Source organism: Camarhynchus parvulus, chromosome 18 (assembly GCF_901933205.1).
Source record: "Camarhynchus parvulus chromosome 18, STF_HiC, whole genome shotgun sequence".
NCBI lineage: Eukaryota > Metazoa > Chordata > Aves > Passeriformes > Thraupidae > Camarhynchus > Camarhynchus parvulus.
Window position 1 is genome coordinate 9,339,260 of NC_044588.1, and position 15,337 is coordinate 9,354,596.

General features: G+C 53.6%; 1 protein-coding gene across 1 annotated transcript in view; it reads left to right on the forward strand.

The window, feature by feature from the left end:
- Positions 1–15,337, forward strand: part of SEPTIN9 (septin 9) — a 76,521-nt gene that overhangs the window by 57,183 nt on the left and 4,001 nt on the right. Inside the window, 7 exon segments of the mRNA XM_030961840.1 lie at positions 314–508; positions 4,394–4,522; positions 4,923–5,004; positions 5,655–5,792; positions 11,105–11,222; positions 13,504–13,599; positions 14,811–14,907. Coding sequence (XP_030817700.1) covers positions 314–508; positions 4,394–4,522; positions 4,923–5,004; positions 5,655–5,792; positions 11,105–11,222; positions 13,504–13,599; positions 14,811–14,907 — 855 coding nt within the window.

The following is a 15,337-nucleotide window of genomic DNA, read 5'->3' on the forward strand; positions in this document are numbered from 1 at the left end:
TCCATTTGCATAGTGGAGTTAATTGTCCAGTTACAGCTTTAGGTTGTGAAGCCCCATCCTGCTTGTTTTTCTCTCTTCAGCCCACGTTGTTTGTGCTCTTGGACCTGAGATTTGGATCATTTGTCCTTGGTCCCCAGCTGGAGAAGGAATTGTTTTGCCTCCCTGCTCTGTGCACAGAGCTCACCATCCCCTCACATGAAGCCCAGACCCACACACTAAATCAACAGAGAATCTGGAAAATATAAAAGCTATAAGAGCTAGAATGCTGAGGCGCCAGGAGCAGCATGTGTGAGCAGGCTGTGTGTCCCCCCAGGTGCAGAGGCCGTTCCCAGCCCCGCTCCCGCCATGACGGACGCTGTGCGCGATGCCGGCCCCAAGCAGGCGGCGCCGGCGCGGCGGACGGACAAGCCGGCTGCCGACTTCGGCTACGTGGGCATCGACGCCATCCTGGAGCAGCTGAGGAGGAAAGCCATGAAACAGGGCTTCGAGTTCAACATCATGGTCGTGGGTGAGTTGTTCCCCCCGTGTTGTCATTGTGCCACCACAATGTTTGTGCCCTTTGGAGCCTCCTTGGGAGCAGCGCTGGGGGCTCTGCCTTGGCAGTCAGCAAGCGCTGCTCTCGAGGAGCTGGCCTGGGGTCAGCTGGGGTTAAAGCTGACTGTGTGATGGGGTCTTCATCCTCCTGCATCTTGGGGTGCATTGTCCATAGGAACACACCAGAGGAAAGCACCTCAGGGGGCTTTCAGGGGAAGGAGCCTCATTAGAGCTCACAAGAGCTCCCTTGACAGCTCTCCTGGAAGTCCTGCCGTGGTTTGAGCAGTCAGAATGCACATTTAAGGGCTCAAGGGGCTGCACTGCTGCTGCTATTCCAGAACCCTCATCTCTGCTGGTACCTCCAGCAATTTGGGTAAAATTCCTGTTTGTGATTTCTTTTCTTTTGTATTCAGGCAGCTCTGCTACAAGTACCAGGGAAGAAATACCAAAAGCAGTGATTTACTGATGGAAATAAAGAGCAGCAGGAGGGGTTTGCATAGCTCTGTCATTTGGCTCCTTTGGGGACCTGCAGGGTGGCACAGGAGGGATGAGGATGTCCCAGGGAGTGTCCACATGCAAGGAGGGAGGGCTGGAGGGTTGTGTGCCCAAATCCTGCTGCCCACAGGCTCCTGCTTGTTCAGTCTCCTGGGCTAATGACCACCGGCTGCATCACTGCTGCTCTGGCTGTAGCTTCAGCTCTGGGGATCTGTGCTCCTGCAGCCCCCAGCCCCCTAAGCCAGAGATAGCACAGCCACTGACCTGCAGAATGCTGGAGAGGTGGGCAGACACTGTGTGACACCAGCCAAGGGGAAAATGGAAAAGAAATGAGGCTTTTCTGCTCTTTTCCAGCTATTAATGTCTGACCTGGTGCTGTGGAGCCCTTGTGTGAGCTGGGCTGGTCAGGTGGCAGCTCTCCCTGCCTGTGTCTGCCAGAGGAGCTGCAGGAGGATGAGGGGAGTAAACACCAGTGGTGTGGTGATGGGGCCTCACCATCCCTTATCCTCCTGGGAGGAGCTGTGTAAGGCTGCAGGTTTGATGGGCATCCAGGAGGTCTGCCTGGGGTTGTGGAAAGGTCTGATCCAGAGGTTTTGCTAATTCTGTTAAAGATTTCAGTGTGCTGGAGCTTTCCAGCAAGGTCTGTGGATGCTCAGCCTTTCCTATTGTGATACTTTCATTCCCTCTGCAGGGAGGGTTTCTTGGGCTGGGTGATCATGACAAGGCTGGTCAGTGCAGACCTGTTAGAACCCTGCATGCTGAGAAATTTAGACTTTCTGTGTTAAAAGGCACAGACCCTCAAAAGAACGCTACATTTGACCTGAGGCTGTGGAGAAAGCTTCCAAAAAACCAGAACCAGTTCTTGGAAGGTGTTTTAACAAATGCAGTTCTTTGCTGCAAACAGAGCAATCACTGCACTGGTCCTGGGAGCCTGAAAGAGAGATTACCTGTGCTGAGCTCCCATTTCCCTGCTGGAGGAGGCTCCCATCCCTCCAGGAGCAGGCTGTGCTGCCTCAGCACCTCAGCAGTGTGCTGTGCAGATGGGGAGGGATGTTCAGGAGCAGCTCAGCTTTGGCAGCACTGTGTGTGGTATGGAGGCCTGTGCTGCAGCGTGCCTGGAAAACATTGTTCTGCCCTTGGCAGGAGCTGGGCTGGCTGTTTACAGGCTGGGAATTCAGGGCAGCATAAACAAGTGGAGCTCTGGCCCTCCCAGAAGATGCAGGAGGAGCAGCACCTCGGGGAAGGGGCAGCAGCCAGCCCTCATCCTGCTGTGCCTCCCTAGGGATGGAGTTAGCTCCATCACCTCCATCCAGCCTAAGCTGTGAGTCCTTGAGCTGGAATTGTTCCAATCTCTGTCTTACAGGAGGGACTTGTCCTGCAGGGGAGCTGGGAACTGAGCATCACTGCCTTGTGGGGGTCACTCCTCACCATGTCCCTGTCATGGGGCTTTGTGAAAACCCTTTCCCCACTGTAGCAAGGTCCCCATTCCAAAGGGTTTCACAATCCCAGCCAGAGCTGAGAGGGGTCTGCAGGCTATGGTCAGCTTAGTCCCTTGTCCTCTGAAGTTGCAGAGATGAAGAGGAATGTCTGAACTCTTAAAAATCCCAACCCTAAAGCACAAATTTTGCATTCAGTTTTCTGTGCAAAGCAGCTGGAAGGAGAGCAGAGGTGCCAGGCTCAGCTGTGATTTTCCCACTGGATTTCAGTTGTGGGAAAGGCAGTGGGCTGCAAACCAGGGCTGATGGAAGAGGGCTCTGCCCTGTGCTCAGCTGCCTGTGTCACAGCCTTACGGTCCCCAGCTGCAGCCCAGTGTGGCTCAGTGAGTTCAGCCTGTGGCTGTGGTGCCAATGGGACATCACATCCTGGCTGCTGGTGGCTCTCACCTCTGGTCCCTTTCCAGGCAGTGCAGCTGCAGCAGCTTGGACAGACACAAATGCAGAGACCCACTGCCTGGACTCTGATTTCACCTGTCCCCAGTGTGTCATCCTGATTTCACCTGTCCCCAGTGTGTCACACAGCCTTCCCCTCTCCCCAGGTGCTCCACTGAACAGTGTGCAGTGAGAGCTCTGTTTTGGCTCTGCATGCCCAGCTCCAGGCCTGTTAGTGCTTGGCCCTGTGTTTTTAGGCAGCAGGGGACTGGCAGCACTTCCCCCCAGCCTGGTCCATGTGTTTCCTACAGCCCCACAGTGACAGTCAAAGAGAGTTTTCCTGTGCTGGATTGCAGCCATTGGTGATGTTACAAACTCAGCTGTAAAATTGCTGTTTGATCAGGGAGTGGGGTGATGCCAGGAGGTGATGCCCCGTGCTGGTTGATGCTTTGGCAGCCTGGATGGGCCAGGACCCTGAAGGATGTGGGTGAAACCCTTGCTGACTCTGCTCAGGGACACTCTGTGGGACAAGGGACATGCTGGTGACAATGCTATGATAGTTGGCTGTAACATCTTGGCAGAACGGGGGCCATTGGGTCCCCATGGTGTGTGCAGGATCTCTGCAGTGTTTGTAGGGGACCCTGGGTTTTGAGGAGTTAATTTTTTTTCTGCTCCCTTGGTTTTGAGGAGTTAATTTTTTTTCTGCTCCTTGGGTTTTGAGGAGTTAATTCTGTTTTCTGTACTCTGGAAAAATTGTTCTCCAAGCTCACGGGACAGCTGTTCCTGGAGAGTCAGGAGCTGCTGCTGTCCTTTCCACACAGATCAGCACCAGCTCTGGGATATAAAGCATGAAAATGCTTTTCTAAAAGCTGTTTTTCTGAAGTTGTGGAATCTCATGTGCTTCTTGAGCTGTTGTTTGTGGGATTCAGAGAAGCTCCTGGCGTGGACCTGTGTCTGTGCAGCCAGCTGGGCCGATTGCAGCAGCAAGTCTGTCAGGGAAGCAGCAGCAGATGCAGCAGGCCTGAGGTTTGTAGGATTGTTGCTGCTGTTAGTTGTGTCCAGATAAAGGCTTGCCAAGCTGCTCCAAAGCCTTCCCTGTGGAACTGCACAGAGCAGACTGCAGGAGAGTGAAGGCACACTTGGGATGCTTTTTCCTGGGGTTCTGTCATCCCCATGCCCTGCTCAGCATCACCACAGCCCTTCAAACATCCCCAGCACTGTCTGCCTGTCCTTGGGGTTGCTGGGGTTTTGCCTGGATGCAGGGAACCAGCTCTTGGTTTGCTGCTTTGGAGCCAGGGAGGGGCTTTGCTACCTGCAGCATCCTCCTGGCTGGGCTGGGCTGGACTGGAGCCCCTTGGCTTGGGGGAGCTTCAGGAGAGCAGCTGTTCCTTGTCCCTCCATCCCATCTAGTGCAGGCTGAGTCTGTCAGCAGCCCCATCCCCTGGCCCCTGACAGAGCAGGGAGTGCTGACTCTGGGTTATCCTGCTCTCTTCCAGGTCAGAGTGGCTTGGGGAAATCCACGTTAATCAACACTCTCTTCAAATCCAAGATCAGCCGGAAATCTGTACAGCCAACTGCTGAGGAGAGGATCCCCAAGACCATTGAAATCAAATCCATCACTCATGGTGAGGCCCTGCAGGTCCCACCTGCTGCTTTGGCTTTAGGTCCTGCTCTGCCTTGTGTCTCTGGGGACTCAGAGAGTTTTGAACCTCCATAAACCTTCACTCTTATCTCTCTAAATGGGCTCTTACCATCCATAGATGGTTGCAGGGCTGAGAAAACATCTGGTTTTTATTTATTCATCAGCATTGAGTTAATTGTGTTGGAAGGCGCTGTGGGAGTGGCATTTCAGGGTGGATATGGGGCTGGATCCCTTTGGATGCCTGATTTGTGCCTCTGAGGAGCTGTGAAGGTGCATTTCTCCCCTGGGAGCAAGCTCCAGCCCTGCAGCTGATTTTGGGAGGGTGGGCTTGGCCAGAGCACCCATCAGCACTCCCCTCACACAGCAGCTTTGCTCTCTTGCAGAGATTGAGGAGAAGGGAGTGCGCATGAAGCTGACGGTCATCGACACACCGGGCTTTGGGGACCACATCAACAACGAGAACTGGTGAGCTGCCCCTCTGCCCTGGCTGCAGGGGGAGGGCAGGGGAGCCCCAGCAGGGCTGCAGCCTGGTGCTGTGCCCCCTGATCTGTGGGCAGCAGGAAGGAGGTTGTTGTGGTGGCATAGCTGTGCCATGCTCCCCATGAAAGCCACAAACATCCTGCTGTTCCAGGCATGAGACAACCTTTGTTTGTGGCTGGGAGCAGCTGTGTGCCAGCAGGGCCAGTCCCCAGACCCTGCTCATGTGGCTCTGGAGGCTGAACTCTGCCTGGAATCCCTGGCACAGTGTATGGCTCTGTGGGATGGGCCCTGGGCTGGGCAGGGCTGGCTCATGGCAGCGACATTGTCCCCACCACCAGCTGGGCTGGGCTTGTGGGCTTTGATTCTGCTCTTGCTCCTGTGCCGTGGCACCCTGCAAGGAGCCAGGGCATGGTCCCAGAGCTGTGCTGCTCCCTAGCCAGGTCCAGGAGGAGAGAAGGGAGCTTTTTGGCACTTTTTAGGCACTTGTTTGTCTAAAGCAGCCAGTAAATCCCCTCCTGCAGCAGTGTGTGGAGCTGCTAAGCAGCAAACACCCGAGGTTTGTGATTTAGGAGATGCTGAGCATCCCACAGTGGTCCAGGTCCCTCACACCACCCTGTGTTGCCCTCTCTCTGCAGCTGGCAGCCCATCATGAAGTTCATCAACGACCAGTACGAGAAGTACCTGCAGGAGGAGATCAACATCAACAGGAAGAAGCAGATCCCCGACACGAGGGTGCACTGCTGTATTTATTTCATCCCAGCCACGGGCCACTCGTACGTACCCTGCTGTCCCTGCTCCCCTCAGCTCCCCTCTCCATGGCCCAGCAGCTCAGCCCTCAGGGCACTTCTGCCCAGCATCCTCCCATGGGTTCTGGGGCTTGAGGAGCTCGAGGACAGCTTGAAGCCATCCTTAGGAGGCCTTGCAATAACACAGCAGAGCTGCTGTACCCCAGAGAAATGTGATGTTTCCTCTTCTGAAGGGCCATGAAATCCTCTCTGAGCTCCTGGGAGCTGCTGCCTTTGCTGTGGTCACCTGCCTTGCTTGACCAAGCATGGACCCAAGTCTCAAACTGGATGGAGAGGCTACTTTTGCAAGCAGAACATTATTTTTTTTTTTTTATTTGTAAGGGGAGAAGCCAGTTTTCCTTGTGCTTCCAAGGCAGTGAACACCCTCACCCCATAAGGGTATTTTGTAGATTGTTTGACTAGTCTGCAAGAGGGATGCTGTTTATTCAGCCCAGAGTTCTCCTGGCTCTGGCACTTCTCAAGTGACAACATCAAAAGGCCCAGATCTTAGTCTATTTTTTTTCTCCCTCCTAGGCACACAGCCCACCCTGAAAATCTGGGGCACTTAAAATGTCTTGAAAAATGTGACTTAAAGTATCACAACAGAAAAGGAGACCTAAGTTTCCTTTTGATTTGTGTCAATTCCTTCCACTTCTGGCTCTGTCTGCATCGGGGATGTTTTTGGGTCTGTTTTCAAAAGTAAACTTAAGCCTCCAGCACTGCATTAATGTCAGCCTTTTCCACTTCCCCATGTGGAGATTTATTCCAATAGAAAAGACTTTGTTTTCCTTCTGTCAGTGGGTAGACCAAAAATGCATCCTTCACTGGAATAAAATGCCTGCATGGGCCAGTAATGCCCCTCTTGTGTAACTGATCAGGAGCAGAGGGGCTGATGAAACATTTACGGTTGAATACAATAAAGCAGAGAAGCTTTCAAAGGGAAATGACATTTTTAGGCCAGTCTAACGTGTTGGTCCCACTAATCTCAGCCCAGATCTGCAGCCCCTGCCTCGGCAGGTCTGACTTGCAGCTTTAGCTGTGCTCCAGCTTTTCCTCACCCCTCTGGCTGTTTAACTCTTAAAGAGCAGGTCTGGTGCTCAGAGAGGGGGTGTGCTGGGTGCCTGGCAGTGCAGGCAGGGATGTGGAGCCCCACTCTGTGTCCCCTGGTGGAGCCTCTCCAGCCACGCTCTGGTTTCTCTCACCCGCCGGCCAACAGCAATTGTGTGGATTTTCAGCTGCTTTTTTTCCTTTCTCTCCAGTGAACATGTGTTTCCAATATCTGAGTGAGCCCAGCAGTTGGGGGCTGTTGTTTGCTGAGCCCTGTGCTGATCCTCTTTCCCTGCAGGCTGAGAGCCTGGCTGGAGCTGTCCCCACTGTCACCCATCCCCTCCTGCCACCTGAGGGGCAAGCCCCACTGGGAGGGGGAGGTTGATGGGAAATTTTGCTTCTGTAAGAGCTCAAGCAGGAATCAGTGTTCCTTTCTGCTCTCTTGGGAAGTCCAAATTGTGTTTTTCATCGTTGTGGACAGGCTTTCCCCAGCAAAGAGTGATGTGGCCACCTCTCCTGCAGGGTGGAGCTGTGACAGTGCTGTAGCAGAGGATCCTGTGGGGGAGCCTTGTCCTGGGGTTGTCACACACAGCTGGGTGCAGGTTTGTGCCCTGGCTGAGGCAGCAGGTCATGGTCCCTTGCAGCAGGCTATGGGAAGGGCATTGAGGTCCTTGGCATGGCACAGAACTCCCTGTGCAGCTGGGTGAAGCCTGCCAGGGCACTGGGTGAGAGCTTGCTTTTTGCAAAAGGAGTGAGGGATACAAAAAAACCCCAAAGTTGGTGCAGAGATCTTGAGGCTGGAGCAGAGGATTGCTTGGCTCAATTTCAGTCGGGCCTTCCCATCCAGGCAGCTCCAGGGTTAATCAGCAGAGAAGTTTCTGCTGAGGGAGTTCACAGGGGAGTTCAGGGCAGGCTTTGCAGCCCATGCAGTTCACACACAGCCTGTAACACTCCCATGTACCCGTGCCTGTGAAGGCTGAGGATGGTGCTGGCTGGGGTTTCCAGCTGCAGCTGCACAGGCCAGGCCCTGCCACCCAATAAATATCCCTGCTCTGACCCCTGCAAAGCTCTGTTCAGCTCAGGAACTCTGCCTGGCCTCATCAGCACCTCTCCTCCCTCTGCCAGGGCTGGTGGCTCAGGAACTGCCACCCACTCCCTCTTTCCCCTCTGGCTGCCCCTCTCAGATGCCAGCAGCTCCCTGGAGCAGGTGATGGGGCTGGGCAGCTGCTGGGTCCTCACTGGTGTTTGCTTAACACACAGCTCAAATTCCTGCTGTTAGTTTGGTCTGGGGCACAACCAAAAGGAAATAACTTCACAGCTCACTGTGGATTTTGATTCCTGTAGCAGCATTTCAGGGGAACCAGCAGGAATGAGCCTGTGCTTAGATCCTGTCTGTGCACAGTGGCAGAAATAAAAATGTGTGTCCTGGGCACCACAGTGTGTGCCCAGCCCTGGCAGGGCGTGCCCAGCTGCAGAGCCTCCTCCAAGCCCACAGCAGGAGGGGATGAAGGAACAGCCAGCACCACCTGGAGTGGTTTGAGCCCATGCTGCACCTCCTGCTGCAGCCCACCCACTCCCCTTTGAGCTCCTCCACCCCTCCCAGCAAAGCCCCAAATGTGCATGTTGTAAGTTGATAATATCAGGGACCATTTGGGGAAGGGAAGGAAAATAGATTTGTTTTTTTTCTGGAGCCTTCCCTTCCCTTCTGTGATGTGCTTGGAGCAAACAGCACTTGTCACCACCTTAATCCACGGTGTCCTCACATGAATGTGATGTGTAGCTGCAGGCAGGCATTGTTCTTAGTGAAAAGCTTCACTTCCTTTTACATAATGAAGGTTTTGGGGGAGCTACCTACCTAGCAAGAGTTGATAGGATATCTAGAAACTTGCAGAAAGCCCTAAAAACACACAGTTTGCTCTGCTGAGCAGTCTCAGGGTGGTGCAGGGAGGTGACCTCTGTAGATGAGGCACTTGCAGGAGCCCATGGGAGCAGAAAGTTGTGTCAGAGGTGCCTGGGTGCAGATGGACATGGTCACTGTGCCTGGGGGTGTGGGCAGGCTCTGGCTCTGCCTCCTCTCTGGCTCACTGTGGCATCCTCAGCATCCTCCAGATGTGTGAGGGATCTGAGGGATGGAACTGAGCTTTTAACATGTAAATTGAGCTGAAACTCCAATGTCTGCCTGATTGTGGATTCATGCTCTGTATGCATCCTGGTCTTTAAAGGAAAAGCTGATGAAAGAGGCAGAAACACAGGCTCAGTGGGGAAGAAGCTTTTAGAAGAGAAAAATTGTTTGGAAAATAGCAAAGAGAGAGGAGGGGAAAGAATTCTGCTGGGAAAGGAGCATTACTGCATTACTTCCTTGGAGGTCTGGGAAATACATTATGCAGAGCTCCAAACAATGTTTGCCAGCAGCAAGTCAGCTTAGATGTGTCCATGGGGGGTTCCTTGTGGTTTCTTCTATTCTTTTTTTCCCTTTAATAGCCAAAATCTCTCTTTTCCTGGGGCCCAGGGTGATCTGTGACCCTGTGTTTGTGTTAGGACCTCGTTTGTCCCTGTGCTAATGATGTGCTCAGGGCTGTGTGTGTTGTTGGTGTGTGAGGACAGGATCCACCTGGCTCCATCCCTGGGAGAGGGGATGACCAGGCCAGGGTTCAGCTGGGTCACCAGTGCTGGCTGCTCTGGGGCAGCCTTGAGCTGCTGTTTTCAGGTCAGCTGGAGCTGAGTGGGTCTCTCTGGGGCTGAATGTCCCTCCCTCAGCACTGGAGCCAGGCAGAGGTGTCCCTGTGGGGTGGGGACACTGCCTGGTGGCTGCTGAGGGGCAGGATCAGTCCCTTCCCCTCTGCACTTCTGTGCCTGGGTCTTCAGGGGTCTCTGAGCCCTTTGCAGGGCCCAGGCAGACCTTGGGGGGGTTTGGCAGTGGGTGCTCTCTTGGCCCTTCACTGAGGGCTCATTTCAAACACCTCCTGCCCAAAGGAGATCCTTGGCCCTGGGACCTCCAGGTTTCCTTTTCAAGGCAACACCTACTCAACTGTGCTGCATGTCCCCATCTCCTTCAGAGCCACCAAGGGGGACCTGCAGCACCTGGAGGTGTCCCAAGGAGGTTTTCTCCTGGTTTGGGACCCCCAGCAGTTCAAACACTTCCAGGGAGCACTGAGGAGCAGGAGAGGATGATGGCCAGGTTCCTTCATCGCTGTCTGCAGCCTTGGATGTGGAGCAGTGTGGAAGTGGAGCTGCCAGCAGGGAGGGATTTCCCAAGGCACTGATCACTGGGGTTATGCAATCCCTGCAGCTTTCCTCTGCTGAGACTTTTGTTGTAGAGATTTCCTGACATTCTTGCCCTCTGGAACAAGCAGCATCTCTTCTGTGCTCTGTGAGCCCCTGGAGAATGTCCAGAGCTTTTTTTAATCCCAGCTGATGAATGTGAGAGGCACTCCCAGCTTGTGCATAATCACAAACTTCAGGGTTTGCTTAAAGTAAACCCTTTCCTACAACCTTTCTGTGTGACCCTTTGAAAGAAATCTAGAGACCAATATGAATCACAGATTGTTGTGTGACATTGATGGAGAACTTAAAGGCTCCCTAAATCAAAATCCTGTGCAGGCATATGATAAAGCTTCAGCATTAATTTTTCTGGATAAAGTATCTATATCACTTTGAACAACATGAATATTTTGCATAAATATTAATTTACATTTTATTGCTTTTGTACCACCAGCATAACAGGTGCTTCCAAATACTCTGAGAGCAAATGATGAAGCAGATATTAATTGAGATATGCAGAAATACTCTCAGTAAGTTGTCCCAAGCAACTGGTGCTCAGCACATGGGGGAATGTGAGCAGGGATGATCACCTGTGGCCATTTCCACGTCGTGCTGTCCCTGGATGGTTGGTGACAGCTTGGACAGAGCTGGAGCAGGTTTGGGTTTGTACCTGGCCCTGCTCTCATCCCAGCCCCACCGAGGACACCAGTGGCTCTGGGCAAGTTCCTGCAGTCCTCTGTGGCCCTGCAGAGATAAAAGCCCTCTGCCACTTCACGGGGCTTTGTGAGGGTTCACAGCCGATAGCGGCAGCTTTGAAAGGGAAATGTTTAAAGTGCTTTCAAACCCTCTTTACTCGTCCTAACTGAAAGGAAGCAATTCCCTCTTTGTCTGCTCTTTGAATGCCTCTCCCAGCCAGAGGATTGCAGCAGCAAATCCCCTTTTTCCTGCCATTTTCCAGAAGTGCAAATCCCCTTTTTCCTGCTGTTTTCCAGGCTCCGGCCGTTGGACATCGAGTTCATGAAGCGCCTGAGCAAAGTGGTCAACATCGTCCCGGTGATCGCCAAAGCCGACACGCTGACGCTGGAGGAGAGGGACTACTTCAAACAACGGGTAAGGGGCTGCTGCCCCTTCCCTGGGCTCCCATCTGGGCTAGCCCATCCGCTGCTGCCCCTTGTCCCCCTCGTGGCTCTCCTGGCAGGGCTGTGCAGGCAGGGCCTGGCCCAGGGCCCAGCGCATTCCTCCGGCTGCAGCTCGGAGCGATCCCGCGTGGCCGCAGGGTAGGCCTGCTCTCCAAGCACTTCCTTGTGTTTCTCTTGGATCTTTGTCAGTGCAGGATAAGTTTGGAGCTGCAGGCCTGCTTCTCCTGCCTCCTTTGTTGTTGTTTTCAGGCTGGTTTCTGTTATTTTGGGAGGTTGATGCACGTAGGGGCTGGAAAAGCCTCCCTGTGCAGCGTCGTGCACTGATACAGGAACCAGTCAAAAACGTGTGGGTTTGCTGAGCTCAGCTGGGTGAGGTTTAGGAGGGAAGCAAGGTATGAAATTCCCGTGGTTGGGAGCTGAGGAGGGGCTGTCTGAATCCACAGCAAGGCATGGGCTGTGCTCTCAGAGGTGGAGGTGGCCCATTTGGGGGTTTGGTAAGGAACTGTAAATCCCTTTGTGTGGGTGGTGGATGTGGCTGCAGGCGTGAGGGCCTCAGCATTCCCTGCAGAAGTAAAAACCACCAAGCTCCTTGATCCATGAGTCTGACCTGGGAGAAGTAAAGGGAAAGAGAGTGTTGCCAAAAGGGTGGGTGTAGGGGCCACTCCTCTGGTTATAGACAGCTTAGCCAGGGGTGGTTCCATGCCCCCTTGCAGGAGAGGGTGAGCTGCTCCTTCTCACACCAGTGTGGGAGCCTCTCCTTCCCAGTTCTTAATGAGCAGCGTCAGGCACTGAAATACCCAGTCTGGTTTTGGGGGCTAATCCAAACTCTCCAAGCAATTTCCTTGGCTAGAGGCTGGCAGGGAATGGAGCTGAGGAGTGGCCCAGGCTGGGCTCCCTTGGCTTGTCAGGCTGTTTGCACAGAGCTCTGCAAGGGGCTGGTGAGGGGACACGGAGGGGTGAGTCCATGGTGCCACATCTGCTCTCTGTGGTGGCTTCTGCAGGCTGCTGGCTCCATTCAGAGGTCACCAGTGCACACATCCCTGTGTCTGCAGGTGACTGGCTGGCTCTGGCACTACAAAGTCAGTGTGGGACCTCAGATGTCACCTGGGCATCCTTGGCTGCTGATACCATGGGGACAGTGCCTGGCTCTGCTGCTCTGCACTGGCTCAGCACAGGACGAGCTCTCCTTATCTCTGATTGCTTCCTGATTATAACCAAACCTCCCAAATCCTTTCAGAGGGAGGGAGAGCATGTCAGCACATGGTGTGTTTGCTCCCAGCAGATGAGAGGACAGGAAATCAGGCCAGCTGGGCACAGGCTGGGACCTTTTCCACTCATTCATTCCAGTGTGCTTCCAGAAGCAGAGCCCTGTCTGCATCTGGGGTGTGGCTGGTTCAGAGAGATGATAGATTTTGGGTTTGGATGGGTTGGGTTTGGAGATGTGAAGCCCAGCCTGGCTGCAGGTTGGTGCCAGTGCTGTGCTGAGGGAGTGGAATGTGCTCCCTGGAGGTGGCTTTGTTGGGTTATTCCCCTAAACTCTGTGTGGGGGTTTGGTGGGGGTGGGAGGCTGCCTGGGGGCATCCCCTGGGCTGGATCCACTCCTTTGCCAGCCTGCACTGTAGGACTGGTGTGGAGTTGTTGCCATGGCAAGTGGTGGGAGCTGCTGCCAGCCTGGGCTGGGGTTTGCAGCACTGTAGAAGGTTGATCTTTCAAGGTTTGCAGCACTGTAGGAGAAAGTTGATGCTTCAAGCTCCCTGTGAGCTGAGCCCCCACCCAGGAATCAGATTCCAGCATCTCCTGGCCTTGCACAGAGGCAAAGTCCAAAGTCCTTAGAGTCTGCTCTTCCAAGCTGTGTCCTTGTCCCCCCAGATCAAGTTCCTTCTCCAAGGAGTGTAAACAAACAGCAGAGAGCAGTTTTTCACCTTTGTGTTACAAGCCTGGCAGCTGTTCCCCTTTGCTTGGGCAGCTTGGGTTGTCTTGTTTGTCTTTTCCAATCCCCAAACAACATCCAGCTCGTGTAACTTCATCTCCCTCTCTGCCTGAGCTGTGTCTTTGGCACCAGGTTCTTGCAGAGGTTCCAGGGGAAGCCCTTGGTGGGTGTGTGGCACAGGTGTCTGTCCCCAGAGGGGGTGTGTTTAGGATGGAGAGGGAGATGCTGCTGCTGGGACTGGTGGGCATCGCTCAGAGACCCTTTTGGGAGCATCTCCTGTGCCTGCCTGTCCTTCACCTGTGCCTGTGCTCTTCCCTCCCAGATAATGGCTGATCTCCTGGCCAATGGGATTGATGTGTACCCCCAGAAGGAGTTTGATGAGGACTCTGAAGATCGGCTGGTGAACGAGAAATTCCGGGTCAGTGCTGGGGCTGTGCCTGGGACAGACCTGCAGCTCCAGGGCTGGGCATGACCTGGGGCTCCCTTCCAAAGGCTCTCTTGTGTTCCCAAAGCTGCTGGGCCCTGTCCATGGGGTCTGCCCAGCAGCAGGGATCCTGCCAGAGCTCAGGGCAGGGGTGGAAGGAGGGTGGGGAAGGTGGGGAAGGTGTCCTGTCCGTACTCCTTCCCCATCTCCACCCTGCCAGGTGTGTCGTAGACATCTTTTATGAAAAATCTTTTCCTTAGGATTTTTCCTCCTGAGAAGCTGAGAGGCCTCAGGAACAAAACGTAAACAATGGTTATCTGCTGCTGTAGAATGCAACAGGTAGATTTTTGATTGGCCCATGTTAGATGTTTCTAATTAATGGCCAATCAGAGCCCAGCTGGCTTGGACAGAGAGTCCAAGACAGAGCCTTTGTTATCATTCCTTCCTATGCTATTCTTAGCTGGCCTTCCGATGAAATCCTTTCTTCTATTCTTTTAGTATAGGTTTAATATAATATATATCATAAAATAATAAATCAAGCCTTCTGAAACATGGAGTGAGATCCTCGTCTCTTCCCTCAACCTGAGACCCCTGTGAACACTGTCACACCAGGTGCCCTCAGCAGAGGGTCCATGGCCCCTTGCCCTGCCCCAGGCTCAGGGAGCAGAGGTGCCTGCCCATCCCTGGCTAGGGCAGCATCCTTTCCAGCCCTGGGATAGAATTTCACCTGTAGGCTGCCTGATCTGACAATTCCACACTGCAGGAATCAGCCAGCAATTTTTTGACACATTAAAGTGGATTGGACAAATTCAAGGAAGAAAAATGTCTTTTAGGGACTCTGAGGTTCAAAGACACCAACTTGAATCAGGAAATGAGTTGGCCACAGGTTGCCAAGTGCTGGGGGCAATTCCCAGGGAAGCTTTGGGATACCTTTGCTCCAGCTGTACTGGTGCCTGTCAATGGGGGACTGGACTAGGCTGGGTTTGGGCTGGTTGTAGGCTGGACACATGTGCAGGAGATGCTGGTACCCAGTCCTGGGCTGCCTGTGGGCCCTGACAGGCAGCACTGCTCAGGAACACCAGGGGCAAACCAGCTCATCCCATGAAACCGCCCTGGAAACAGGAGGATGTAGGACTTTGCTCACTGGTTTGGTTTCCTGAGCAGTTCTCAGAAGAAATCACAGCCTTGTTTTTCTCTTTCCACAGGAAATGATCCCATTTGCAGTGGTGGGCAGTGACCAGGAGTACCAGGTGAATGGAAGAAGAATCCTTGGGAGGAAGACCAAGTGGGGCACCATTGAAGGTACCTGAGCCCACCTCCCTGCCCTGGCAGGAGGCAATGAAGTCCAAAACCTGCAGTAGAAGTTGAGGTGGATGTGGTGCTTCCCTGCCCTTCCAAAAAAAGATAATTTTCCTGATGTTTGAGGACTGGAAACACCTTGGGCATTGCTCCTGTGCTGGGTTCCTGGGCCTTTGTGTGCCTTGCGGGGGGCTGCTGAGTGCTGGAGGGGACATTTCTGGGGGTTTCATGGCCTGCCTTGTGCTTCTTGCACAGTTAATTGCCTGATGGCAGGATTTCAGGGCACATCAGTGATATCCCCATGTCTCAAGCCCCTGTTAAAACCTTCCCCTGGCATCTGTACCCTCCACCATGCCTTTGGTTGGTGCCCTTGTGGGATCTCTTCCCTCCTCCATCTCCCATCTGCATCTCCCTTTTTTCTCCCCCATTTTAC